Genomic DNA, 21,468 nt, shown 5'->3' with positions numbered 1-21,468 from the left:
GTATTACTGTGTGCTTCTGATTAGTCTCTGCAGTAAGAGTTAAAAACAGGGTTTGTCCACAAAAAGCCACATCCTCTTATTTATATGTATAAAAAAAACATTTATTGCTGAAAGGTTGCTGACAGTACATTCAGACAATAAGTTATTTTACAACCATAGTCCACTTTAAACAAACAAAACCATGATCAAGCCACATAATGGAAGAGTTCAGGAAGTAATCTTGCACCACAAAAGGAACAGAAAAAAAAATAAAGAATTTTCTTATGACATAAATGCTAAGACCTCAAGGTTGCAGTTAAATGATTGTCATGTGAAATTCTGTAAAGCTAATGTAATGAGAAGGCTAAGAAAGCAGGCTTAAAAAATATCTGGTTTTGGATTTAACAGTATTTGCCCAACTCATGTCTATATAAGATGTTAATTAACAATTGATATGGATGCAAAAGATATACTATTGTGCTATATTACTTTCATCCATTTAAAAAGTGTCTGGGTACTTCAATAGCCAAGCGTTTATTAGGGAAGAGGTTCAGTTCCCGGCCAGCCGGACTTGCATTGCTCTCTTGGATACATCACCATACCCCAACCCCAGACAGTATCTCTTTAGTATCGATGATCTAACAACTTCTCTCCAGAGCCTTAAAGTCTACCCCACTGATATAAACTTTTTTTTTAAAGAAGCATCTCATAAAATATATTTAAAACTGTAGCTCACACCAAATAGAAGAGACTGATAAATAAAAATATCCAAATCCAACAACTTGCCAAAAGTTGAATCTGGAAAAATAAAGTTTGGAATTACTAGCATTTACAAAATTAAATACTACAAATGTCTTTGGAGCTTAAAGAAATAAATTTACAAATGCCTACCAGAAATTCTTGGTTGGGTGGAGGCCACCCGGCTATTACTCCACATTTACACCCATGATAGCCAAGACAGATTATGAGATTCTCCCTTTACCAAAGTTATTTAGGTGTGTACACCTCTCATTCTCATAAAATAGAGACATCCTTGTAGTGTAAGGAAGTTAGTTGCTCATATATGACATATAACATCAAACAGTCACTGTTGCATAGTGTGTGTTAAACCACTTGTACCTGCACAAGAGCAAAGCAGACCAAAGAGTGTGACTAGAATTCTGTTGCAGAGTCTATTTAACTTTTGGTCCTGGAGTATTTTAAGGCGCACGCAGAGGAAAGTCTTGTAGCCAAAGTCAAAACCTGAGGATGTGTTGGTGATCGCAGCATTTTTCTCCACATGCGCCCATTTTATTACATATTGCAGGTCCATGAGCAAAGAGGCCTTCATTCAACTTTGGGTGATTACTGAGGACGTGTTTTCATTTGGTGTGTTTCAGAAGACGAACTGAGGCTCTAGGACAGATTTATTGCCTTTTCATCCCCTCACTGTGAGAAGGTCATTTCACATAATAACCGTAACACACTAAAAGACTAACAGATGCTTCCACCAAAACAAATTATAAAAAAAAAAAAAAATTATATATTATATATATATATATATATATATATATATATATATATATATATATATATATATATATATATATATATATATATATATATATATATATATATATATATATATATATATATATATATATATATATATATATATATATATATATATATATATATATATATATATATATATATATATATATATAATTTTTTTTTTTTTTTATAATTTGTTTTGGTCCTCTACTTATAAAGTCAGAGGCTTTCTCCGTTGTCCCGTGGAGTGTTTGCCGGTAATTTACTAAGACGCAGGTTCAATAATACAAATGAAATGGGGCAAAACGTTAGTGACAGACCAGTGCATTCATGTAACTTAAGCTCCGCCTATTACGTGTTGAAGTTCATTGGTCCAGCTTTTGTGGGTGGATGCACTGGTCACATGACAAACTTACTCACCAATCACATTTTTTACTCTCTAGTAACACACACACACACACACACACACACACACACACACACTGAGGACCAATCGAGTGCAACATCAGACTGGAGTTAAAGCAGCCAGTCTAGTGTACAATACAATCTCACCCACAATGAAAAATTTAAAAAAAAAAAAAAAAAATCTTGAAAAGGTCGCTAAATGCGCCCCATGTGTGTTTTCAGCTACCCCTCCAGAAAAGTGTTGAAGTCAGAGACATTGTCTAGTCTCTCTCTATACTCTTTTCTTCAGAGCAGACAACGGAAATGAGGGGCTTGATGCTCAGTTTTCCTTTTCTCCCCCCACAATATCAGACAAGTATCAGAACTGAGCCAGGAGTCCTTGAAAATGTCATCAGTCACATTACATACTTGACTCTTTTTCACCAGACCCTGATTTCTGAGCATCGCTTCGTTTACTAATGAGCGGCGAGCTCTCGGGGGCGGCCTCCAGCCGGACCTCGCTCAGCTCTGCTCCGTTTCGTTTGGCATCTCTGTCCACAAAGAACTGCAAGATCCCCGCGCCGAAAGCGTCACCCTCCACATTGAGCACCGTGCAGGTACGATCACTGAAGGAAGACAAAACAGATGGCACGCCATTTTAATCTCAGGGTATTTACAGCCAGCTGTGTGCCCTACATTATTGTAAATCTAGGGCATCACGGTCAACATCGTCCAAAGTTTGTATACTCACACAAGCCAGTCAACAGCCAGGATAAGAGAGATGTCGCTGGTGGGGAGTCCTATTGCCTCCAGGATAATAGCTAAAGTCAGAACACCGCCTGCAGGAATTCCCGCTGCTCCAACGCTGGATGCTGTAGCTGTAACACTAAAGTACAAAAAGCATGGACAGTAGCAGTTAGACACAAATCTATTGTCATGATTATAAAAGCCACTGAAATCACCTCTATTATTAGGCAACTGTTTGATAAGTAAGCCAGTGGTACAATTGATTTAGTATTACATGTCACTGTCTAACTAAAGGTGTGTTTTGGTGGCTTTGGGACTTACAGGATGGTAATGACTTGGATGAAGTTAAGGGAAACGTGGTTCAGCTGTGCAATGAAAACTGCGGCCACGCACTGAAAGAGAGCCGCACCGTCCATGTTGACCGTCGCTCCAATGGGCAGGATGAAGCGGCTGATGTGCTTGGATACGCCGTTCTTTTCCTCCACGCACTTCATCATGAGAGGTAGCGTGGCAGAGCTAAGAAGCAAGAAACGATGGCCGTGAGCGTGCAGAAAGGATGTAGAGATACACTGTTGCTTTAGAAGACAGAAATCTAAGTCATTCAGTATTTAACAACCTGAGAGTCACGTTTATTACCTGGAGCTTGTTCCAAAGGCTGTGGCTAGAGCCGTGAATATCCCCCAGAGGAAGGTGTAAGGGTTCTTCCTTGTAATGATGAAGTAGATGCCTGGCAACACAAGTGCTCCATGGATAGCATGTCCAATGAGGCAGCAGGCTATATATTTTCCCAAACTGGCAAACAGGCTTGCAACATCTTCCATTTCCACAATCTTCCCAGCTACAAGGAACATGATACCGATTGGGGCATACCTGCAAGGGAAGAGACGAGACAGTGATGTAGTTTAAGTTTCTGATACAGAGCACACTTAAAGATAAAAAAACAACAACAATATTCCTCGCGTATCTGTCCATTAAATACACAACTCCAGCCAGAAATGTAGCAAAACTTTTTAAATAGTTTGTCTTGGTGTACTGCATCCATAAAAATAACTAGCAAAGATATTGTTGAGTGCTCTAATGTTAGGAGAGACGGGGATCTTGTCGACACTGCGAATCAAGCCTTTAATAAAGCCATAATGTTATGCAACTGCACATGCACAGTAGTTGCAGGATGCAGACGCTTCTATTCATTCAAATAGCAGGTTTAAAACAGCAGCGTGGTCCTCTTTAAAAAACACTTTGCTGTAATTGAATATTTTGCTCTTCACACGTGAACATTTTCTGTTCTTTTATTCCTTCCCCAACCCAAAAAGCATCCAGGTGTCCTTACCACATGATCCAGGACACCAGCACCATGGTGGCCTCGTTGAAGGCGTTAAAGAACTTGATCAGGATCTCTCCTTCCTCTCCCAGCTTCCGCAAAGCCACCCCAAACACGATGGAAAACACTACGAGACCAAGAATATTCATGCCATCCTGGTCTGTTCCAAAAGGCACCTGAAAAGCACACACGTTAAAAACAAAACACTGAGTAAGAAAACACATTTATTCAGCCCTCAGTTTAAGAATACAGTCAGGTAGTTTGAGTGTATTTATAGTTCATTTTCCAGCCAGTCACTCTGCTCACATTCTCCACCGTGATATTGGCGATTCCGTTTGTGCCATTCTTTTTCATCAGCTTATAGGAGGTCGCATACTGTACAGGAGGCAAGAAATTGCTAGTTTAGTAGACTAATTAGCACATAATCAGCTTATCGTCATAGCTCTGTTACACAATTCAGTGGAATGACTATGTTAAAAAGAAAAACCCACAACAACCCAAAAAATTCAAATCCAACACTTACAGACTGAAAAGCAGCAGACACAAGGTTGGAGGGAAAGATGTTTCTGTGGATAAAAAAATACAACACATTCAAATCCTTGTGCTCAGTGTGAAGTGGATTACTAGCTGTGATAGAGAGCAGAGAAATGACAGGTTTGAGAACTAAAGTGCAGAAAACAGGTTTGGTTGTTTGGGTTTGTTCTCAAAATACATTTTACTTATTTTTAAAAAAAGCACAGAATAGTAACACTGAGTAATGTCACATGTGCTGCTTGGAAATTTAATTTAAAAACCACAGGCTGACCTGCTTTGACTCATTACTGAGTTTCAGCTAACTATAGAGCAATACTGCTACTGATCCTGTGACATTGAAAGCACAAATGCTATCTCTTCAAATGATCAGTGACAGCTCAAACAGAGAGGAGTCCAAGGCTCGCCATGTAAAAAAACAGCTCAGAGAATTTAACTGTTAATCTCGGTTTTTTTCCCCCCCGTGTTGCTGTGACCTTATCCATCACCTGCTAACGAGTGCATGCATACACACTGGCTTCCACAGAGTAGGTACAGCTGTGTATTAAATTTCCCAAGAACACACGAAAAACCCAAAGTGCACCCGTTACCCCTGTGCTCAGCTGTCTGCAACAGATCTAGAGTAATAAGGCATTAACTCCTCAACCGCTTTCCGGTCATTCAGTCCCTTCCATTGGCGCTGCAGTGCTTCAAGCTTAAGGATCATGTGACTGCATGACGTGGCAGAACTAGAAAACCGGCTGCGTCACAAACAGCCGTGAAAGGGGACTAAACGGCTGCTAAGCTTTCACACCATTTGGATATTCAAATGGATTGGCATAGTCTGAGTGTAGTAAGATGACGAGAGGAAAGAGGCTTAAGTATTTAATGTTTCATCAGCACAAAAGTGATCAGCATAATAATCTGTGTGTAGAATCTAAAGAGAATCCAGACTTCAAGCATTGTTAGAATTCACATCCCATCACATCCTTGTATAGTATTAATGGGAGGCAGGACTCCTGACTATAGGTACACGTACACTACATTTGCACAGAGATGGCAATCCCGAGTACAAGCGTGGCTCACTCGTACACTTCCACTTCCTTGTGCTCCGCTGTGTTTACTTATTCTTGGCACAGGTACAAACCGCAGCGCTAATTAAATTTAAAACAAAAAGAACACAATGTTTCGTTTTTTCCGCCTTATCCTACTCAAGTCTACATGTGGATGCCATGCTCCTTCGAAACTGTTCACTCTGAGGTGAACTTGCGACTTGAATGTAAATAAACTTGATTTTATTGTTTAACTGGAATGTTGGTATGAAAACAATGGGCCATCACATGCCTATTAGGCGGGTGGGTCTCCTATGTCAAACGGACAATTGTTTGTGCTCAGATCTTCTGACGTCTTGACACCATCCTGTTACACCATCCCTCAGCTGCTTTGGGAAAATGGTACACGTTTAGTATCAAACCCAACAACAGAAACTTCGGGCACTTAATAAGGTGGACAAACGGATGAAACACTTAAGCTGAAAAATAGATTATGGTTCTAAAGAATGGGAATGAATCCCAGCATCTCAAAGGCCTGTTGAGCTCCTGACAGCTAAGGACAGGATGACAAAGAGAAGATCTTCATATAACTAAGTTTACTAAGAAAAAACAAAAACATGTTCTAGCTTCGCGGAATCACCCACAGGTTTTGTAGGTCAAAAGGGAAAAAAAAAAAAAATGCAACTGATAAGATATGTCAACAAGGATGTGTAGGAGTGGTGTGTGGGTGGTGTGTTGTCTTTTTTTCCCCTGCTCTGTTTCGTATGAGTGTGCGTCTGCAAACAATGACCAGGCCATTATTGCACTTTAATGAACAGCTCTTCAGTCAGTTCCACCCAGTAAGTTCCACGCTGCCTTTGTTGTCAAAGGTAACCAGGACACCGGCTGACCAGGCTCACGCTAATGAGAGGCACGGGGTCTTCTATTGGGATAATGTGCGTGCATGTGGAACGGTGGCATGTGTCCAATACAAGACAAACATTACCCTTGTTTCATATTTATCATCTCTTGTCTTTGCCTCCCACCCCACGTTATGTAACGTGCCAATTAACGTCAGGTAAAAATGTTAATCTCCATCAGGGCACAAGGACTGTTTTATGGATGTGTTGCCAAGGGTAAGTCACGATGCAAGGGGTGGGTGGCGAGTGGAATATTCTGGTTTTCATAGCGCACAAGTCCGTGATTCACCGAGCGCCAGACTGAGCAAACCATGAACAGACCAGTCAAACTAACCAGGAATAATGATGCAATAGTTGCAAGCATTACTAAGACTGGATGTAAACAGACTCTTACAGGTGTTTTAAGACTGTCTGTGTTCCATCTCGTCTACTTGAGGCAAACCAAATAAGCTTAACGTGATTCGTGGTTCAGATTACAGATCCAAACAGTAAACCCAAAGTCTTCTTGTTTACACTCTAAACATGTTTTTAACCTCTGTGGTGGGAAACACTGACACTGTACTTTATTTCAGACTATGCTGTTGCATCATGCTGTGTAGTTATGTCTTTAGAATAAAATAAAAAAAATTCCAAAAAATAGAAAAACTAAGCTTCACTGAATTGCTGTTGACATGTAAGAAAAGCCCTCACCCCCCAATTAGTGTTAGACCAAAACACAGCAGGTACAGGGGAAGCGTGCACAGTGGACCAACATCAATAGGAACATGTAATAGTTATTTAGATGACGTGGAACATTTCCTTCTGACGCAGTTGTTTGTGTACAATGGTCATAGAGGCTTCCGGGTGTCCCCTCTCCCACACCATAGAGGTGACACATGCTTCATGAATGCCCTGTGAACATGACGCATTGATTTAAGAAATAAAAATAAAAATAAAAATGTCGGGCGGGTGGGGGCGCATGGGCACCTACAGACGGAAGTCATTTTTACTTAACAAGTTCAACAAGTTTAAACGGCATTGCGCCATGTTCCGTGTTATGTGTTTCAAAGTAAACTTTGACAAAAGTTGCGAACAGAAAACCTGTGAGCGTAAGCGTAAAGCGAGTCAGACTAAAGATAAAACACGTGTAGCAGCAGTACAAGTGAGCCCCCAGCAGGAAGTGTTTGAACCACAGTTGCGATTAGGGACAAGTTTCACGCACGTCTTGTGATTCCACGTGTAAACGTCACACTGGACAAGACGTGGAATATTACCAAATAAGTCAGTGTATGGGTTTAGTGGTCCTGGAAAAAAAACAAAAAAACCCCAAAACACTAACACAAAATAAAATCTTTTCATTTTTTTATAAAGCGCCCGAGAAGGGACAACAGGACTGTGCCGGGGAGTTAACCCTCAGCGAGGACACAGCTGATGCAACCGTTTGTTGGCATTACAGCACTGCATTGTCCGGCTGTAGTGGACAACTAAGAAGACATGTGCCCGATCTGGTTCTTACAAGTACTGCTACACGTACAACAGGTTACTCTGTGTAACTTGGCTACTATTATTAGATCTTTGGAGCGTCCTACACGCGTCATTACATACAGGCCTAATTACATGTGAAGGTTTAACGACTTTTTTGAGAGTATGTAGACCGACTGTGTGTGAGCAAGAGTTAAGGTTTCGCTTACCTTATCAAATCTAAGAAGGAGTCTATAATTTCTTTATGCGCAGGCACGTCTTCTTCCAAGTAGGCCGGCTTGCTGACGGACACAGACCCCGGCGATATGATGAAAGCCATCACGACCCCAATCGAGGACGCAATCAAGGTGGTGATCAGGAAAAAGAGCATAGCCAAGCCGCCGAGTTTGCCCAGGGCTTTGGGGTCGATGCTGGCCGCTCCGGACACCAGGCTGCAGACCACCAGAGGAATGATGATCATCTTCAGCAACCGGATGAGAATCTCACCTGGGAAGCCGATGTAAATCACCTGGGTTCTCGTTAGTGTTACGTTACGCACACCAAGTCCAATAAAAACACCAACGATAACCCCGGCCACGGTGAGAATCACCAGCAGGTTGGCCTTGACGATCCTCAGCACGCGCTGAGACAACGTCTCCGGGGTGCTCTTCTTGGGGCTGTCCAGCCCGTTGGGCATGGGCTCGTCGAGGTGAGCCTCACCGTTGGATTCCTTGCTGCTCTCTATCATGTCTACCGTCGAGGCCATGACGCGCGTTTAAACTTCCCCTAAAACTTAACGAAGGAAAACGTGTCTGAAAACTAGCAGCAACGTGGCAGGAGACCTTTCTAAAATTAAGGCAACTGCATACAAATTTCCTCCTGCGATTAGTGAATGTCGCTTGAGGACCGCGTGGGTTCTTATCTACCGGGAAGCATTCCACGCCCACCTCTTAGTAATCTGGGCGTGTCTAACCAAGGCTGCAACATTCATTATAAAAAAACAGCGTTTTTGGACGGAAACGTATTAAAAAAAATGTCGCTGATGTAACAGCAACGCCTTTTATGCTTGATGTCTTCACTACCCTGAAACAAGAGGCGATCGTTGCGTCACGCATTGTTAAAAGCAAGACAGCATAAAAATTTCCCCTAACCACCTGAACTGAAAGTTACAACCACGTGCAAAAGACGTTGAAAAGTCTTTGAAAAGTGTCCAACTTTTATCAAATAAATAAAAAAAGGTCGAAATTAACTTTATAATGGGTTTCTTAATTAAAGGTGTGGTACACTCAAAATGATGCAGTGCTACAGGAATATTTGCCAGCTCTAATCTCTTCCTAGATTACTACCTTTCATCAGTTAAACAACTAGATCACATGAGTTGACGAGAGGTACAGGGTGTGGAGCCTGCTACTGCATTCATCAAGTCACACATCAACAAAGAAAATGTTCTTGCTTTTTTATATTGACGTAGATTTTGGCATGTTTTAACAGGGACATGTTCCATGACATTAATAAAAGAAAGAAAGAATATGGTAAGGGCCTTATGAATGAGCTTCTGGCTGGATGATTGGGAAAAAAACAAGTGTTTCTGTAAGGAGACGTTTTAGACCTTTTACCTTTTAAAAAAGGGAAAGTTGGTTAATTTAACATCAGTTACAGCACAGAGAAAGTCTGTAGATATTAACAGTACTTTCATATTATATAATGAGATGCTTGCATGATGTGTGGTGTTCACTAGATTAAAACAAGCAACATATATTGCATCATGCAGTGACATCACAACACTTCCATTGAGGGCTGAAAGTGGCAACCACGTGTGACGATACAGTTTTAAGTCTCCAACTTTCAGTGAATACAACTATTTACATTTACTTTGTATTGGGGCTCTTAAATAAGGGTGTGGCACATTTAAAAATGATGCAGATCCACTGGAATATCTGTCAGCTTTAATCCCTTCCCAGATTACCTCTTTTCATTAGAACAGCAGTTGAACTAGGGCACATTAGCGGAGGAGAGGTACAGGGTTCGTCTCTACAGCTGTGGAGGAAGCCACCAGGGTTCGTCTCTACAGCTGTGGAGGAAGCCACCAGGGTTCGTCTCTACAACTGTGGAGGAAGCCACTGGGGCTTTGATGTGCCCTCCCTCCTCTGCGGGTTTATTTGCTTTCTCCCCAAGTCACAAATCAACGAAGAAGAAACCTCTTAGATCATGAAAGGGTAACGCACGTGGAACGACAAGTGCAGTAATAACATTAATCTGACATCTGGCGTGTCTGGATGGCAAAGAATGGCCACTGAGGAGCAGTATGTTCTTTGCTAACTGTTTCTCACCCAGTTGTAGTGATGAGTGAATGACTGTGAAGCAACGGGCCGTGTGTTTTTCTTGGAAATGTGTTCACAGCAGTTAAGAATGAAAGTGAGTAATACAGTGTTGAGTAAGAAAGCAACTTTCAGATGAAAATAAAGGCTTAAAACATCCATGAAATGTTAGTATCCTGACTTCCAATCATTGGCTAGGTGTGCACAAAGATGTAATAAGAGACAGACTCATTGTCTGGGCCACAGAGGCCTACAGTCCGATTGTTTATAATTTATGTGTAAGTGTTCAGGACATACTGAGGATAGCTTACAGTCAAACTACAATTCAAGTGCTTTTTTAAAGACTCCCACTGGCTGAAATTTGTGGGAAAAACACCTTTAACACCAAATAATGCCCACAGGACCAGATCTCAGACTGGCAGGAAGCTGTGCTCTACAAGCCAAGTTTGTTATCTAAAGCTTAGGCCCTGTTCGCCCTGACTGTGTGAATGATTGAAGGAATCACCGTGATTCTGTGAAAAGTGCATTACCCTGTGAGAAAGGACAACTTCAATGGCTAAGCCAGCTAGCGCACAAGAGCTGAGAAGGCCCCATCTATAATAACACACAATGCACACGCTGTGAAGATGAGTTTCTGCTGTTATTTAATATATTAAAACTGAAGTGTCTGACTTCTAAATGCACATATTTCAGAGCAAAAACAACAGCAATGCTATGATAACACATGTATGGGTGAGAGTTATTAGTTCAACTTTAGTTAAATGTGAAGGTTGGAGTTTTTAACTGACTCACTACGCTCTGACCGCATAAAGAAAGTAGAGAAAGTCTTCAAAGAAGACCGAAATTTGGTGGGTGGATGTAGCATTTTGTCGTACATCTGTGTGTCAGTAAAGTTGTACTGTTCTTCGAACAGGTTCAATAACACCGGTGTCCTTGGCTTGTTGTTATAAGTCTTATATAAGACTTTTATTAGGCAGCACTTAAGTTAGTAAATATTTGTTGGAGAGGGTTTTTTTATGGATCTCGGTCAGCCTTGTGATAAGGATAAGGCTTCCTTTGGCATTTTAAAATTGCACTAAGTGGGTTTTTTTTATATTCACTGAGCCCAAGAGTGTTTACTTTGCCCTTATGTTTTTGTAGTTGTAACTGACTTAATTTGGAGATGAGGTTTTATTCATTTTTTAAAAGAAATTGGAAGAAATATGTTATGATATGTCCAGAAAACCTCAGCTGAATCTAAATGTCTTTAACACTGACACGTTAAACCAAGGCAGAGAACATGGCAAATTCAGCACCACCTCAGCTGTAAACATTAGCATTTATCATCACGTGGCATCTGGCCGGAGGTTTAGTTCCCTCTTTTTCTACAGTTTGATGCTTGATAATCAAGCATGAATAAGGACACGGCGCACAAACGGGGGCAATTCGTGTGACCTATGAAATGGGGACGTGAACAACAAAACGTTGCTGTCTCAAGTATCGTGAGAAGAGCAAGTGAGAGACTGGGAGAAAAGAAATGAGAAAGGCTGAAAGGAAACTTGATACCCCTCCACCTGAATGTGCCAGTGCAGCAATGCCCTATCTTTTATCCTGGTCTGCTGCGGTCATCGCGCAGGATCAGGGTGAAGTATGAAAACACTTCCACTTATTCCACGCTGTTTTTCAAACAAGATAAATAAAAAAATACAAAATTAAGAGTAGTCGTCCACAAACTAAATAATCGACAAAGTGATGACTCATGGTGCTGTACTGCGGTACTGAGTTATGATAAGGTGCAGAGTCATGATGAAAATATATTCCAGGATGTTTATCTGGAAGGAATGTTGGACAGAGGAAAAGTCTGGAAATAATATATTTTTTTTCCCCACTAAGACCCCTTGAGGGGAAATTTCATGACTGAATATTCAAAGAGGCTGAGGAATAATACTCATGCAAACTATGGTAAACTTGAAAAAAGGAACCAAGAAGAGAGTGAGATGGGGAAAGCCATGCCATTAGGCCATTATGCTCGAACTCTGTTTGCTAGAACATAATGTTTATGAAGCAAACATTTACGCTTCTTGCTTTGTGATAAGTGAGGTGTGCTGTTCAATCATACACTGTGTGTGCTCAGCGATACAAAACACTCTTGAAATGGCACTTTGATCCTGACTCCTGAACAGTTCTACATTTAGTATTATGTGAGAAAAAAAAGTGAAGTGTGCATTTTATACGCAAATGTCAAAGTAAACTGAAGTTGTGGTTTTTAGTGAAACATTATCTCGACCGTCACTCTCAGGATTGTACACTTTCAACAGCGTGCATGTTCTACATTAGATTTTGGCTCAAAGCACTGCTTTCACAAAGCCCAGCCTCACAGTACTGCAAAGCAAACTTCATTACAAAAAAGCTCCTTATGCATGTGCCATGTGTAGATTCGCTGTCACTACTGTCCCTGCAGCCCACAAGTGATGAGAGGGCCCCCTAAAGCCTATCTGATCTCTTAAAGCCTTCTGTGATCAGAAGGGGCCTCCCGAACTTATTTACAGATTTGCGCTGCGCAGTCAGACTCACATGCCGTGCCTAGAGCCATCCTCCATGTATGACAAATGAACTTCCATTTGAATGTGAAATACTTTCAATTATTCAACAAGAGTGTACTGCTTAACATTTAATCCTAAATGATATACTTGAAAAGCATTCGGGACAAAAGCCTTGCGGTAGATCGGTGAACGGTTCAGGGTGTATCCTACCTCTCGGCTTTGGATGGTTGGATAAGTTGAAGAAAATGAATGAATGGTTGAATGGATTCAGCATAAGAGAGGATTTATTTCGATATTGCCAAATCACAATGACAGTCATTAAAGTGCCTCGACTTTATACTGTAGGTAAAGACCATATTATATTTTGGAGAAAACCTCAGCAATCAAGCGACCCCTGTGAGCAAGCACTTCGCAACAGTGGGAAAGTGCTTGCTTTTACAGGAAGAAGCCTACGGCAGAACCAGGCTCAAGGGGGGCAGCCATCTGCTGTGAACAGTAGGGGGGTGAGGGGAAAGGAAAAAGAAAAGAAAAGGTAGCAGGACAATACATAGACAAAGGGACCCAGTTAGTCATTACGAATGAAAAGAGAACTCAAAGAGCTCATCAGCTCTTTGACATCAAATAAAGAACTCGTCTTTTTCCTTTTTTAGCCTTTTGTGGTGTCACGCTCTAGACCGACAGTTAGTCTATGACATTTCCTGAGGGACAAAAATAATCTTTCATAAAAATATTATCTTGATGTAATTTTGGAAATATTGTGCTGTTAAATAATTTAACATTTTAACATTAACTGGTTTATCAATAAAGAATTTTTGATTTAAAGGTGTTTGATTAAAATCTGCTGCTTTTCTACTTTCACCGTGATCGGGGTTCTGTGGACAGCTGGTCACTGCAGACATTTGTTGTCGCTGCTGCAAAATGAATGTGAGAACAGACCAACGAGAATTTCTGAGGAATTTTTATGATTTAAAAGTTCTTTGGTCCTCACAGATGCATTGATGAAAAGTTGCTTATCTTTGATGTTAAAGGGACAACAAATATTTCTAACAGTAGAAGTCCAATCACTTTCTTTTAACATTAGTAGTTTCAGAGATCAAGTTTGTCCTCAGCGAGTAAACTATGTCTGACTTTCTGTCACCTGTAAAATAAATACGCTGCACCAGATTTTCGCTTTAACCTTTCCTTTTTTTACAAAGCTGAATGGCCAAGGTGCTCTTTCATCACATCTGCATTTCATTACATAGCCGTGCTTGTATTTTGTTGTTCCTCTATATAAGATAAAGCTACATTCTGAGTTAATTACCCACACAGTGTGTGCATCCACACATGGGCTGTACTTAAATGCACCATGTGTTGGAAAGCTGTTGTCTTACTCCATGTGTTTTAGCTTTAAGTGTTTAACCACATACTCCTCTTCCCTGGGCTCTTTTCCCCTTTTGCCTGCCTTAGTCTCAGGATAAACTAAGACTTGTTTTGAAGAATAAGCAGACTTTGAATTGCTGTTAGCAAGTGAGGTATTTTAGCTGAGTCTGACAGGTTTTGCTGAGTTAATTGATGATGTATTTTTAAAACTGTAGATTGTGGCAGCCAACAAGGAGATTTCAACACTGTGCTAGTGCAAGTTCTTGTTAACCATTGCTTACATAAATACCTTTGGACAACCTGTGCTTCTTCAAACTTGCGTGCTTTTTTATCGTCTGATAAGAATACAGTAGCACGCTTTCTGGCACTGTCTCTCTTCACAGATTGGTAATCTAATCTATCTGCATGCCCTGTCTCTCTCCCTGCGTCTGTCAGTTGGCTTTAGGTGCACTGAGTTACCTGAGGAAGGTCACAGCTGTTTGTTCACACCCACAGTCACAAACATTCCTTTTAGCCAATGTTCAAGAACAAATTATACTACATAGGTCATGTGCGTACATGGTATTCACCTGACAAATTTTTTGTCAGGTGAATAAGACACCTTATTCACCTGACAAAACAAACTTAAATGTGCCCATTTAAGTTTGTTTCACCATGAGTATTTAAATAAATGACCCACATTGAGCTGAGATCAATCAATATCGCACAGAGAACAGTTCAGCTGTTTTTGCCACTGCAGCAGTGCTCCTCTACTGCAGTGGTTCTCAAACTGTGGTACGCGTACCACTAGTAGTACTTGGGCTCTCTCTGGTGGTACGCAGGAAATCTCCAATTTTTTTTAAGATTAAATAATATACTACTATACTATATACTATCATGGAAGCATGCAAAGATGACACGAGAGTTCCCGAGGCTCTTCTGGGAACCGGAGTCAACCAGAAAACGGCTCCCTGAGCGTGAGTCCTCTATGAAGAGCAGCCTTTCCTTATCGCCGCTACAGAGCACTGGCGGGCTCATTTCCCTGGGCCTTAAAACTGCAAAGGTGGCACGGCACTGTCACACTGATGGTAAAAACACAGCCCTTTTCCGTGGTGCTGCCGTGCCCTGATCCCAGCCACCATCGATGAGTCGAAGGCCCCCGGGAGAATCGGTGGAGGTGTGGGAGATGCCGTCGGTGAGTCGGGAACTGTCGCCTGGATGCCAGTACAGTTGTTATTATTATCACTCGTTACATCCTGTTTATGACAGTTAAAATAAATAACATTCAAATAAGAAATACTACTATACCACATAAGGGTGGTACTTCATGAGCCATATATTTTATGAGGTGGTACTCACTGTGAAAAGTTTGAGAACCACTCTCTACTGCAACAAAGACAGCTTGTAGTCTTTTCACTCTTTAATCATTCTGAGAACTCATTAGAGACAATTCTGATGTTTTCAAACAGGAAAAAAGAGAAATGAAGACACATTAAGACTATTTACACAATGCTTACCCTTACAGATGGCAGCACTGAAGGTCAACCCCAGGGATCAGACCTCACACATATCAGAATAAGGCACAGAAAACAGCAGATCAAGTCGAGCTCCCGTATCATTTTTCCTGTGCCGGACATCATGAGCAGGAAAGCTCTGAAGGAACATTCTTCTTATACATAAACAAGGCTAAGTCTGTAAATGAATAAGTCAAGTTAATTCATTTAGAGACACATAAGGTTATACAAAGTCATTTAGATCAGCCAGTTAGAATGTCCTGACTGGAGGTTGATGTCATAGAATATTTCTGACCTTGTACAGCTTATTAAAATGTAACCATTATAAGCAAATTTCTTTCTTATGTACATTTTAAAAAAATCAGGGCTTTAATAGGTCTGTTGTGTCTTATATTTTTAAAAAGAACAAGTATAAATAGATTATTTTCCTCTGCAGCACTCTATTTAGGGGACAGAGTCTCTCGAACCATTGGTCAGAATGTCACAGTGGGGTTCAAGTTAGAGAACTGGATGAGATACGAGGTCCTAGAAGGGCAGCCAACCTGTAGACTAAAAACATAGGCAGAATCCAATCTTCCCACAGGACAGTTGCAGGGAACATCCAGGTCTGGGCAGTACAAACCAGACTGAACAAGTGAGAGGTCTGATTTGCTGAGATCAACACTCCCTTCTTGTAACGCCTCCCTTTCCCAGCTCCTTTGCACAGTCTTGCTTTAGAAGTCATATGATACTGTATGGCACAGCGTTCAGAATTTTCTCTTTCACCAGCCCACCCTCTCTCCGTGTCTCGTTTTCTACCTCCTACTCCATGCTTGTTCACTAGCTCTTTTGTGTAGATAATGACATGGGCCTAAAGAATAAACAGCTGTGTGACTGATCTGTTTTCTAATCCCGCTTTCTCCATCTTCTTTTCATTATTACACATATATCTGCTCTCTGCACTCGCTATGTGCAGCATACACTCTGGAAACCCAAGACCGCCTCCACTGACCATGTGGAGTATTTTAAGTGGAGTGTTTTTATATTAGTGTAATGGTAAAAATATGTTTATAATCTCACATAAGAATAAAGAATGGCAAATGCATTGTACTTCTAGAAGAAAATCTCACCACTACACATTTATTTGGGTTGTTATTTAGCATCATTGGTGAACTTTAATTTTAAATGTCTGCATATAGACTGCATATAGAAAGGCACTAAATCTCACACAGGCCTAAAAAACTTGTTAACCTTGTCCCAAAATCAAAGGATTCAGCTATTCAGTTCTTATACACACACACACACACACACACACACACACACACACACACACACACACACACACACACACACACACACACACACACACACACACATATATCAATCTGAAGATCAGGGTTAACTGCGTCAGAGGAAAATAGTTCTGCACAATATTATAGTAAGTGATTATCTAATCACAGTTTTGTCGAGGTTGTTGCCACATAGTTTACTCAGAAAACATGGGAACATAAAACTAGACAACACAATGCAAAATGTACAGCTGTTGGACATACATGTATGTATGTGTGCTGTATGAAAGCTCTCTATGTATATATAAGTGCATTATGTAAGCAAGATGTGTATATTAATAGTCCTGTTTACATGCTGGCTCTAACTGCTCTGCACCAGAGCAGAGGTCACTCAGACCTGTAAGTAAGTTTACACTAGATATGAAAGGAAGTTGGAGGTGTGACCACCTTGTTTATTGTTCCCTTCTCAAGGGGTGGATTGCTGCCTTGTTTGGCTAGGTATGTGTCCTTCACATGGCCTTGAAAAACAGACTGTTCAAATACTTCGCAGACAAAAACACTGACGACAGTGCAAGCCCAGTAGATTTAATCAATGTAATTAGCAATGCACGAACAAAGTAAAAAGAAGACCTTTGCTTGGAGACCTGCCTAACCCCAGGGCAATAGTAGCAGTGCTTCCACAGTGATAATGATGCCATCTACTCATGGGAAAATGCTAGTGGCAAGGAAGATGTTCAATACAGTCAGAAAGACTAAGGCTGCTAGGTGTGTTGATTACATTAGCCTGGAAATCTGTTTTGTTCTCTTTGACTGGATTGCATCTGGTAAACACATAGGCAATAAAAGATGGACATAGCCATGGTGACATCTCTCACTGATTAGTGAAGTCTCATTGTAACTCGTGTTCTGAAACCTAATGTGACCAGTGAGAGGTTAATCGGATTGAGACAAGAATTAACACATTAGGTGAGTCACAAAGTAGGCCCATCCCAAATCATTATCTGTGGGATGGGCCTGCCTTATTACTCTTTCTGACGCTAATGGGGGCCATTATATACAAAATAAGCATCATGTTCTAATCACTGACAACTGAAACTGATGATTAAGGCATAATTTCATCGGGGAAGGGCTAAGGTTACAGGTCAAGATGTTAACGTTCTAATAAAACGTCTATACAAATTGACCTCTTTTTGAAACCAAGTTTCAAGGGGCTTCAACACTGGCATAATTTTTTAGACCCAGAAGCTAGCGCCGTCTTTAATGCACAGTCTATGGGTAAGGTATGGTAGAGGCTCGTCAGCTCCTCTCCTCCTGAACGCTAATAAATTGAATATTTTTGTATCCTTGACTGCTTCTTTCATAACCCTTCAGTATATCCACAGAGATACATTTCTCATAAAGAGCAACGCTATCTTAATCCTACAAAATTGAAAAGGGGGGGCTGTAAATTCGTGATGGCAAATGTAGAGTCAGTTTAATATAAATTCAGTAGTCAGCACTATTAAAAAGATTGTGCTCTAAATTAAAACACAGCTGGAGGTCACTCCATGCTTGTTTTCGCTGGCAGTTCACTGTGTGGTGTGAGCACATAAAATGTAAAAACATGAATGAAAAAGAAAATCTCTTAATCTCTACAATCCCAATCTCCAGATCCACCAGCAATTCACCCACCCCTTCGTGCTTTTCCTTACCCCTTCTCCCCCCTCAGTGTGTGTGAACCAACATGGCGGCCTAATCCCCTTACTGTAGCCGATAATGCCTCTTGGCCTGAGCTATTAGCTGCAGTAGTAGACTGGATGAAAATCACTGCCATGAGGGTTAATAAAACTGCTCCTGCTACCACTAACATGATTTCCTTGTCTTGCCTCACAAAATGTATTTTTGCTTGATTTGAAAAGCTGCCCCCCCTGAGAAAAAAAAAGAAAATTTGGTAAATGAGTAGGGTGCAGTCCAAAAAAAAGAAAAGGTCTAAGGCATGATAGCAAGACTTTAGTAATCCACCACCAAGCTTTGAGCTACATGCTAATGTTAGCTTGTAGACAGTGCTAACATGCAGATGCTAAGCTGGACATGTTTACCATGTTTATTTTGTCTTTTTGTTTCATAGGTAGAACATCAGTTATGTGGCACGCCCAGAGTTATTGTGAGCTTACAGGTCATGACGTGCGGAGCCGTGTTTTACATCTGTCTTAGACTACACCCATTTGGATTTAGCTTGGACTATTCGGATAGCTTTACTGTATTGTTTGGCTAATATTGCAATCTTACAGAGGTTTGTGTACATGTGACATAACTATCTCCCACGGCTTTTTTATAAACCAGACCTGAAAGAATCTTGCTCAGGGGCTTATATCCAGACGCCAGCAGACAGGAGGTTTGTGGGGCCCGGTGGAAGACCATTCAGAGGTCAGACAGAGGGGTCAGACAGGCTAAATCTCCCTCAGTGTTGGAGATGTTCCTGAGATAGGTGCTTGGGCACACCCCATCCCGTGTGAACAATCACACGGCATGGATCCCTTGGGACATGCAAACACATCAGAGTATATTGCCTTGGTCAGCCAACCATTCTTAACTATATCTGTCGTTCTGTAGACATACATTTTTGTATGCACACACTGTTCCCCCCTTTTTTTAATCTTATACTGGGCTTTGGTGCAGCCCCCTCAGTTTATCAAGCTGTCTGAAACAAACTGTTTCAGCTTCTCTCCCTCATAATCCATTTTTCCCTTTAAGCTGGCTTTCTTTTGACTGGCTGCACTTTAGAAATAGTAGGTTTGAATAGAAGGTAACATGACCAAATTAAGGATATCTGCCCTCTGACATCATACAGATCCAAGAATAAAGAGAAGTCTTAGAAACCATGTGTTTCATTGACTAATTTACTTTTTCTTTCATCTGGTTAGAAGATCATCTAACACAAATGTGTTAGAGGTTTTCCAATCTGGCTTTAAACCATTTCATAGCACTGAATCAGCCCTTTTAAAAGTTTTTAATGACATATTTTTAGCGACTGATGTTGGGGACTGTGTTGTTCTTGTGCTTGATACTGTGGATTGTGCCATTTTATTCTCTCGTTTGGAGGACTGGGTGGGCATTAGGGGAACAGCACTGGAGTGGTTCAGGTCCTACTTGGCGGGGCGAACTTTTTGTGTCAGTCTCGGTGACTATGCGTCGTCCTCCGCTCCCCTTTTGTGTGGTGTCCCACAGGGCTCAGTTCTAGCCCCCCTCCTCTTCTCTTTATATCTGCTTCCTCTTGGTTCTGTACTGAGAAAGCACAGCATTGCTTTCCACTTTTATGCTGATAACTGTCAGATCTATGTCCCTCTAAAGAAAAAAGGCAGATACCTTACACAGCCATTACTTCAGGGTCTCGATGACATTAAGGCTTAGATGTCTGTTAACTTTTTAAAATTCAATGATAAAAAGACAGAAGTGATGGTTTTTGGTAGCCCCACTGAGACCCCCAATGTGTATGTAGATTCCCTGGCCCAGTATGTTAAGCCAACTGTCACAAATCTGGGGGTCAAAGTGGACTGTGATCTGAAGTTTAATAATCAAGCAGTGGTAAAATCTAGCTTCTTTCACCTCAGGCAGCTGGCAAAAATAAAGCCAATTCTTTCACGGCACTTTGAGACTGTGATTCACGCCTTTGTTAGCACTCAGCTGGATTACTGTAATGCACTCTATATTGGGGTAAGCACATCATATATTAGTCATCTACAGAGGTTGCAAAATGCCGCAGCTCATCTTTTAACTGGCACTCGAAAGTTTGAGCACATTTCCCTTGTTTTAGCTTCACTTCACTGGCTGCCCATTTCTTTTAGGATTCATTTTAAAATTCTTTCTTCTTAAAATGCTTTTAAAGCTCTCCATGGCCTAGCCCCATCTTATCTCTCTGAGCTGCTACAGCCTGACACACCCACCTGCTCTCTCAGGTCCCATATGGAAAAGAAATAGTAAAAACATATATGATTTACTCATGAAAGTGGCCACTTTCTCATTACTTTCATATATTTTTTTAGTAAGTATACAAAACATACAAGTTTCATTATATAATTTTTCAAGGGATCTTATATGTGTTTTCACTCTTCATACAAGTTTCATACAAGACAGATAAAAACTTTATAAGATTTATATATATCTTTTCCATATGGGGTCAGCTGATCAGCTGCTCCTGAATGTACCCAGGACTGGGCGTAAACTTAGAGGAGATCGTGCTTTTGCTGTAGCAGCTCCAAAACTGTGGCACGAGCTTCCTTTAGAGATTAGACAGGCCAGTTCGTTATCTGTTTTTAAGTCACTCTTGAAAACCCACCTCTTTATCCTGGCCTTTGACACCACGTGAGATGTTGGTTTTTGTTTTTATTTCAGTTGTTTTTAGGTGATTCGATGCTGTTTTATCTTGTTTTTGTTTTAATATAGGGCTGTTTTAATTTTATGTATTATGTGTTTTATTTATTTATTTTTGCTGTTTTCTGTTATTCTATTGTTTTAACTTTCTGTACAGCACTTTGTTCCTGTGCTGGGTATTTTAAAGTGCTTTATAAATAAAATTGGATTGGACTGGATCATTATTCACAACTTGACTCTTCACTCTTGTTCAGAGTTGTTTCTGTGTATCCCAGATACTGAAGCTGAGA

General features: G+C 40.8%; 1 protein-coding gene across 1 annotated transcript; it reads right to left on the bottom strand.

The window, feature by feature from the left end:
* Window positions 1-1,875: 1,875 nt before the first annotated feature.
* slc1a5 (solute carrier family 1 member 5) lies at window positions 1,876-8,801 on the bottom strand. Its single transcript, XM_080890002.1, has 8 exons — window positions 8,096-8,801; window positions 4,488-4,530; window positions 4,271-4,339; window positions 3,974-4,140; window positions 3,280-3,513; window positions 2,965-3,159; window positions 2,648-2,782; window positions 1,876-2,522 (listed from the first exon to the last, which is right to left on the bottom strand). Exons 1-8 carry the CDS (start codon window positions 8,629-8,631, stop codon window positions 2,318-2,320), a joined length of 1,584 nt encoding a protein of 527 aa, XP_080746128.1. The 5' UTR covers window positions 8,632-8,801; the 3' UTR covers window positions 1,876-2,317.
* Window positions 8,802-21,468: the final 12,667 nt, after the last annotated feature.

The sequence above is a fragment of the Rhamphochromis sp. 'chilingali' genome (genome assembly GCF_963969265.1).
Source record: "Rhamphochromis sp. 'chilingali' genome assembly, chromosome: 8".
In the NCBI taxonomy this organism is placed as follows: Eukaryota; Metazoa; Chordata; class Actinopteri; order Cichliformes; family Cichlidae; genus Rhamphochromis; species Rhamphochromis sp. 'chilingali'.
Note: the sequence above shows the minus strand (reverse complement) of the source record. Positions and strands in the feature narration are given on the sequence as shown.

What these genes read in the sequence shown, in the direction of transcription:
- slc1a5 (XM_080890002.1), bottom strand. Translation starts at nt 8,631, where the DNA reads ATGGCCTCGACGGTAGACATGATAGAGAGCAGCAAGGAATCCAACGGT. An exon ending in TCCTTCTTAGATTTGATAAG is followed by an intron (nt 4,531 to 8,095) that starts GTAAGCGAAACC and finishes TTTTATCCACAG; the next exon opens with AAACATCTTTCCCTCCAACC. An exon ending in GCCTTTGGAACAAGCTCCAG is followed by an intron (nt 3,160 to 3,279) that starts GTAATAAACGTG and finishes CTTGCTTCTTAG; the next exon opens with CTCTGCCACGCTACCTCTCA.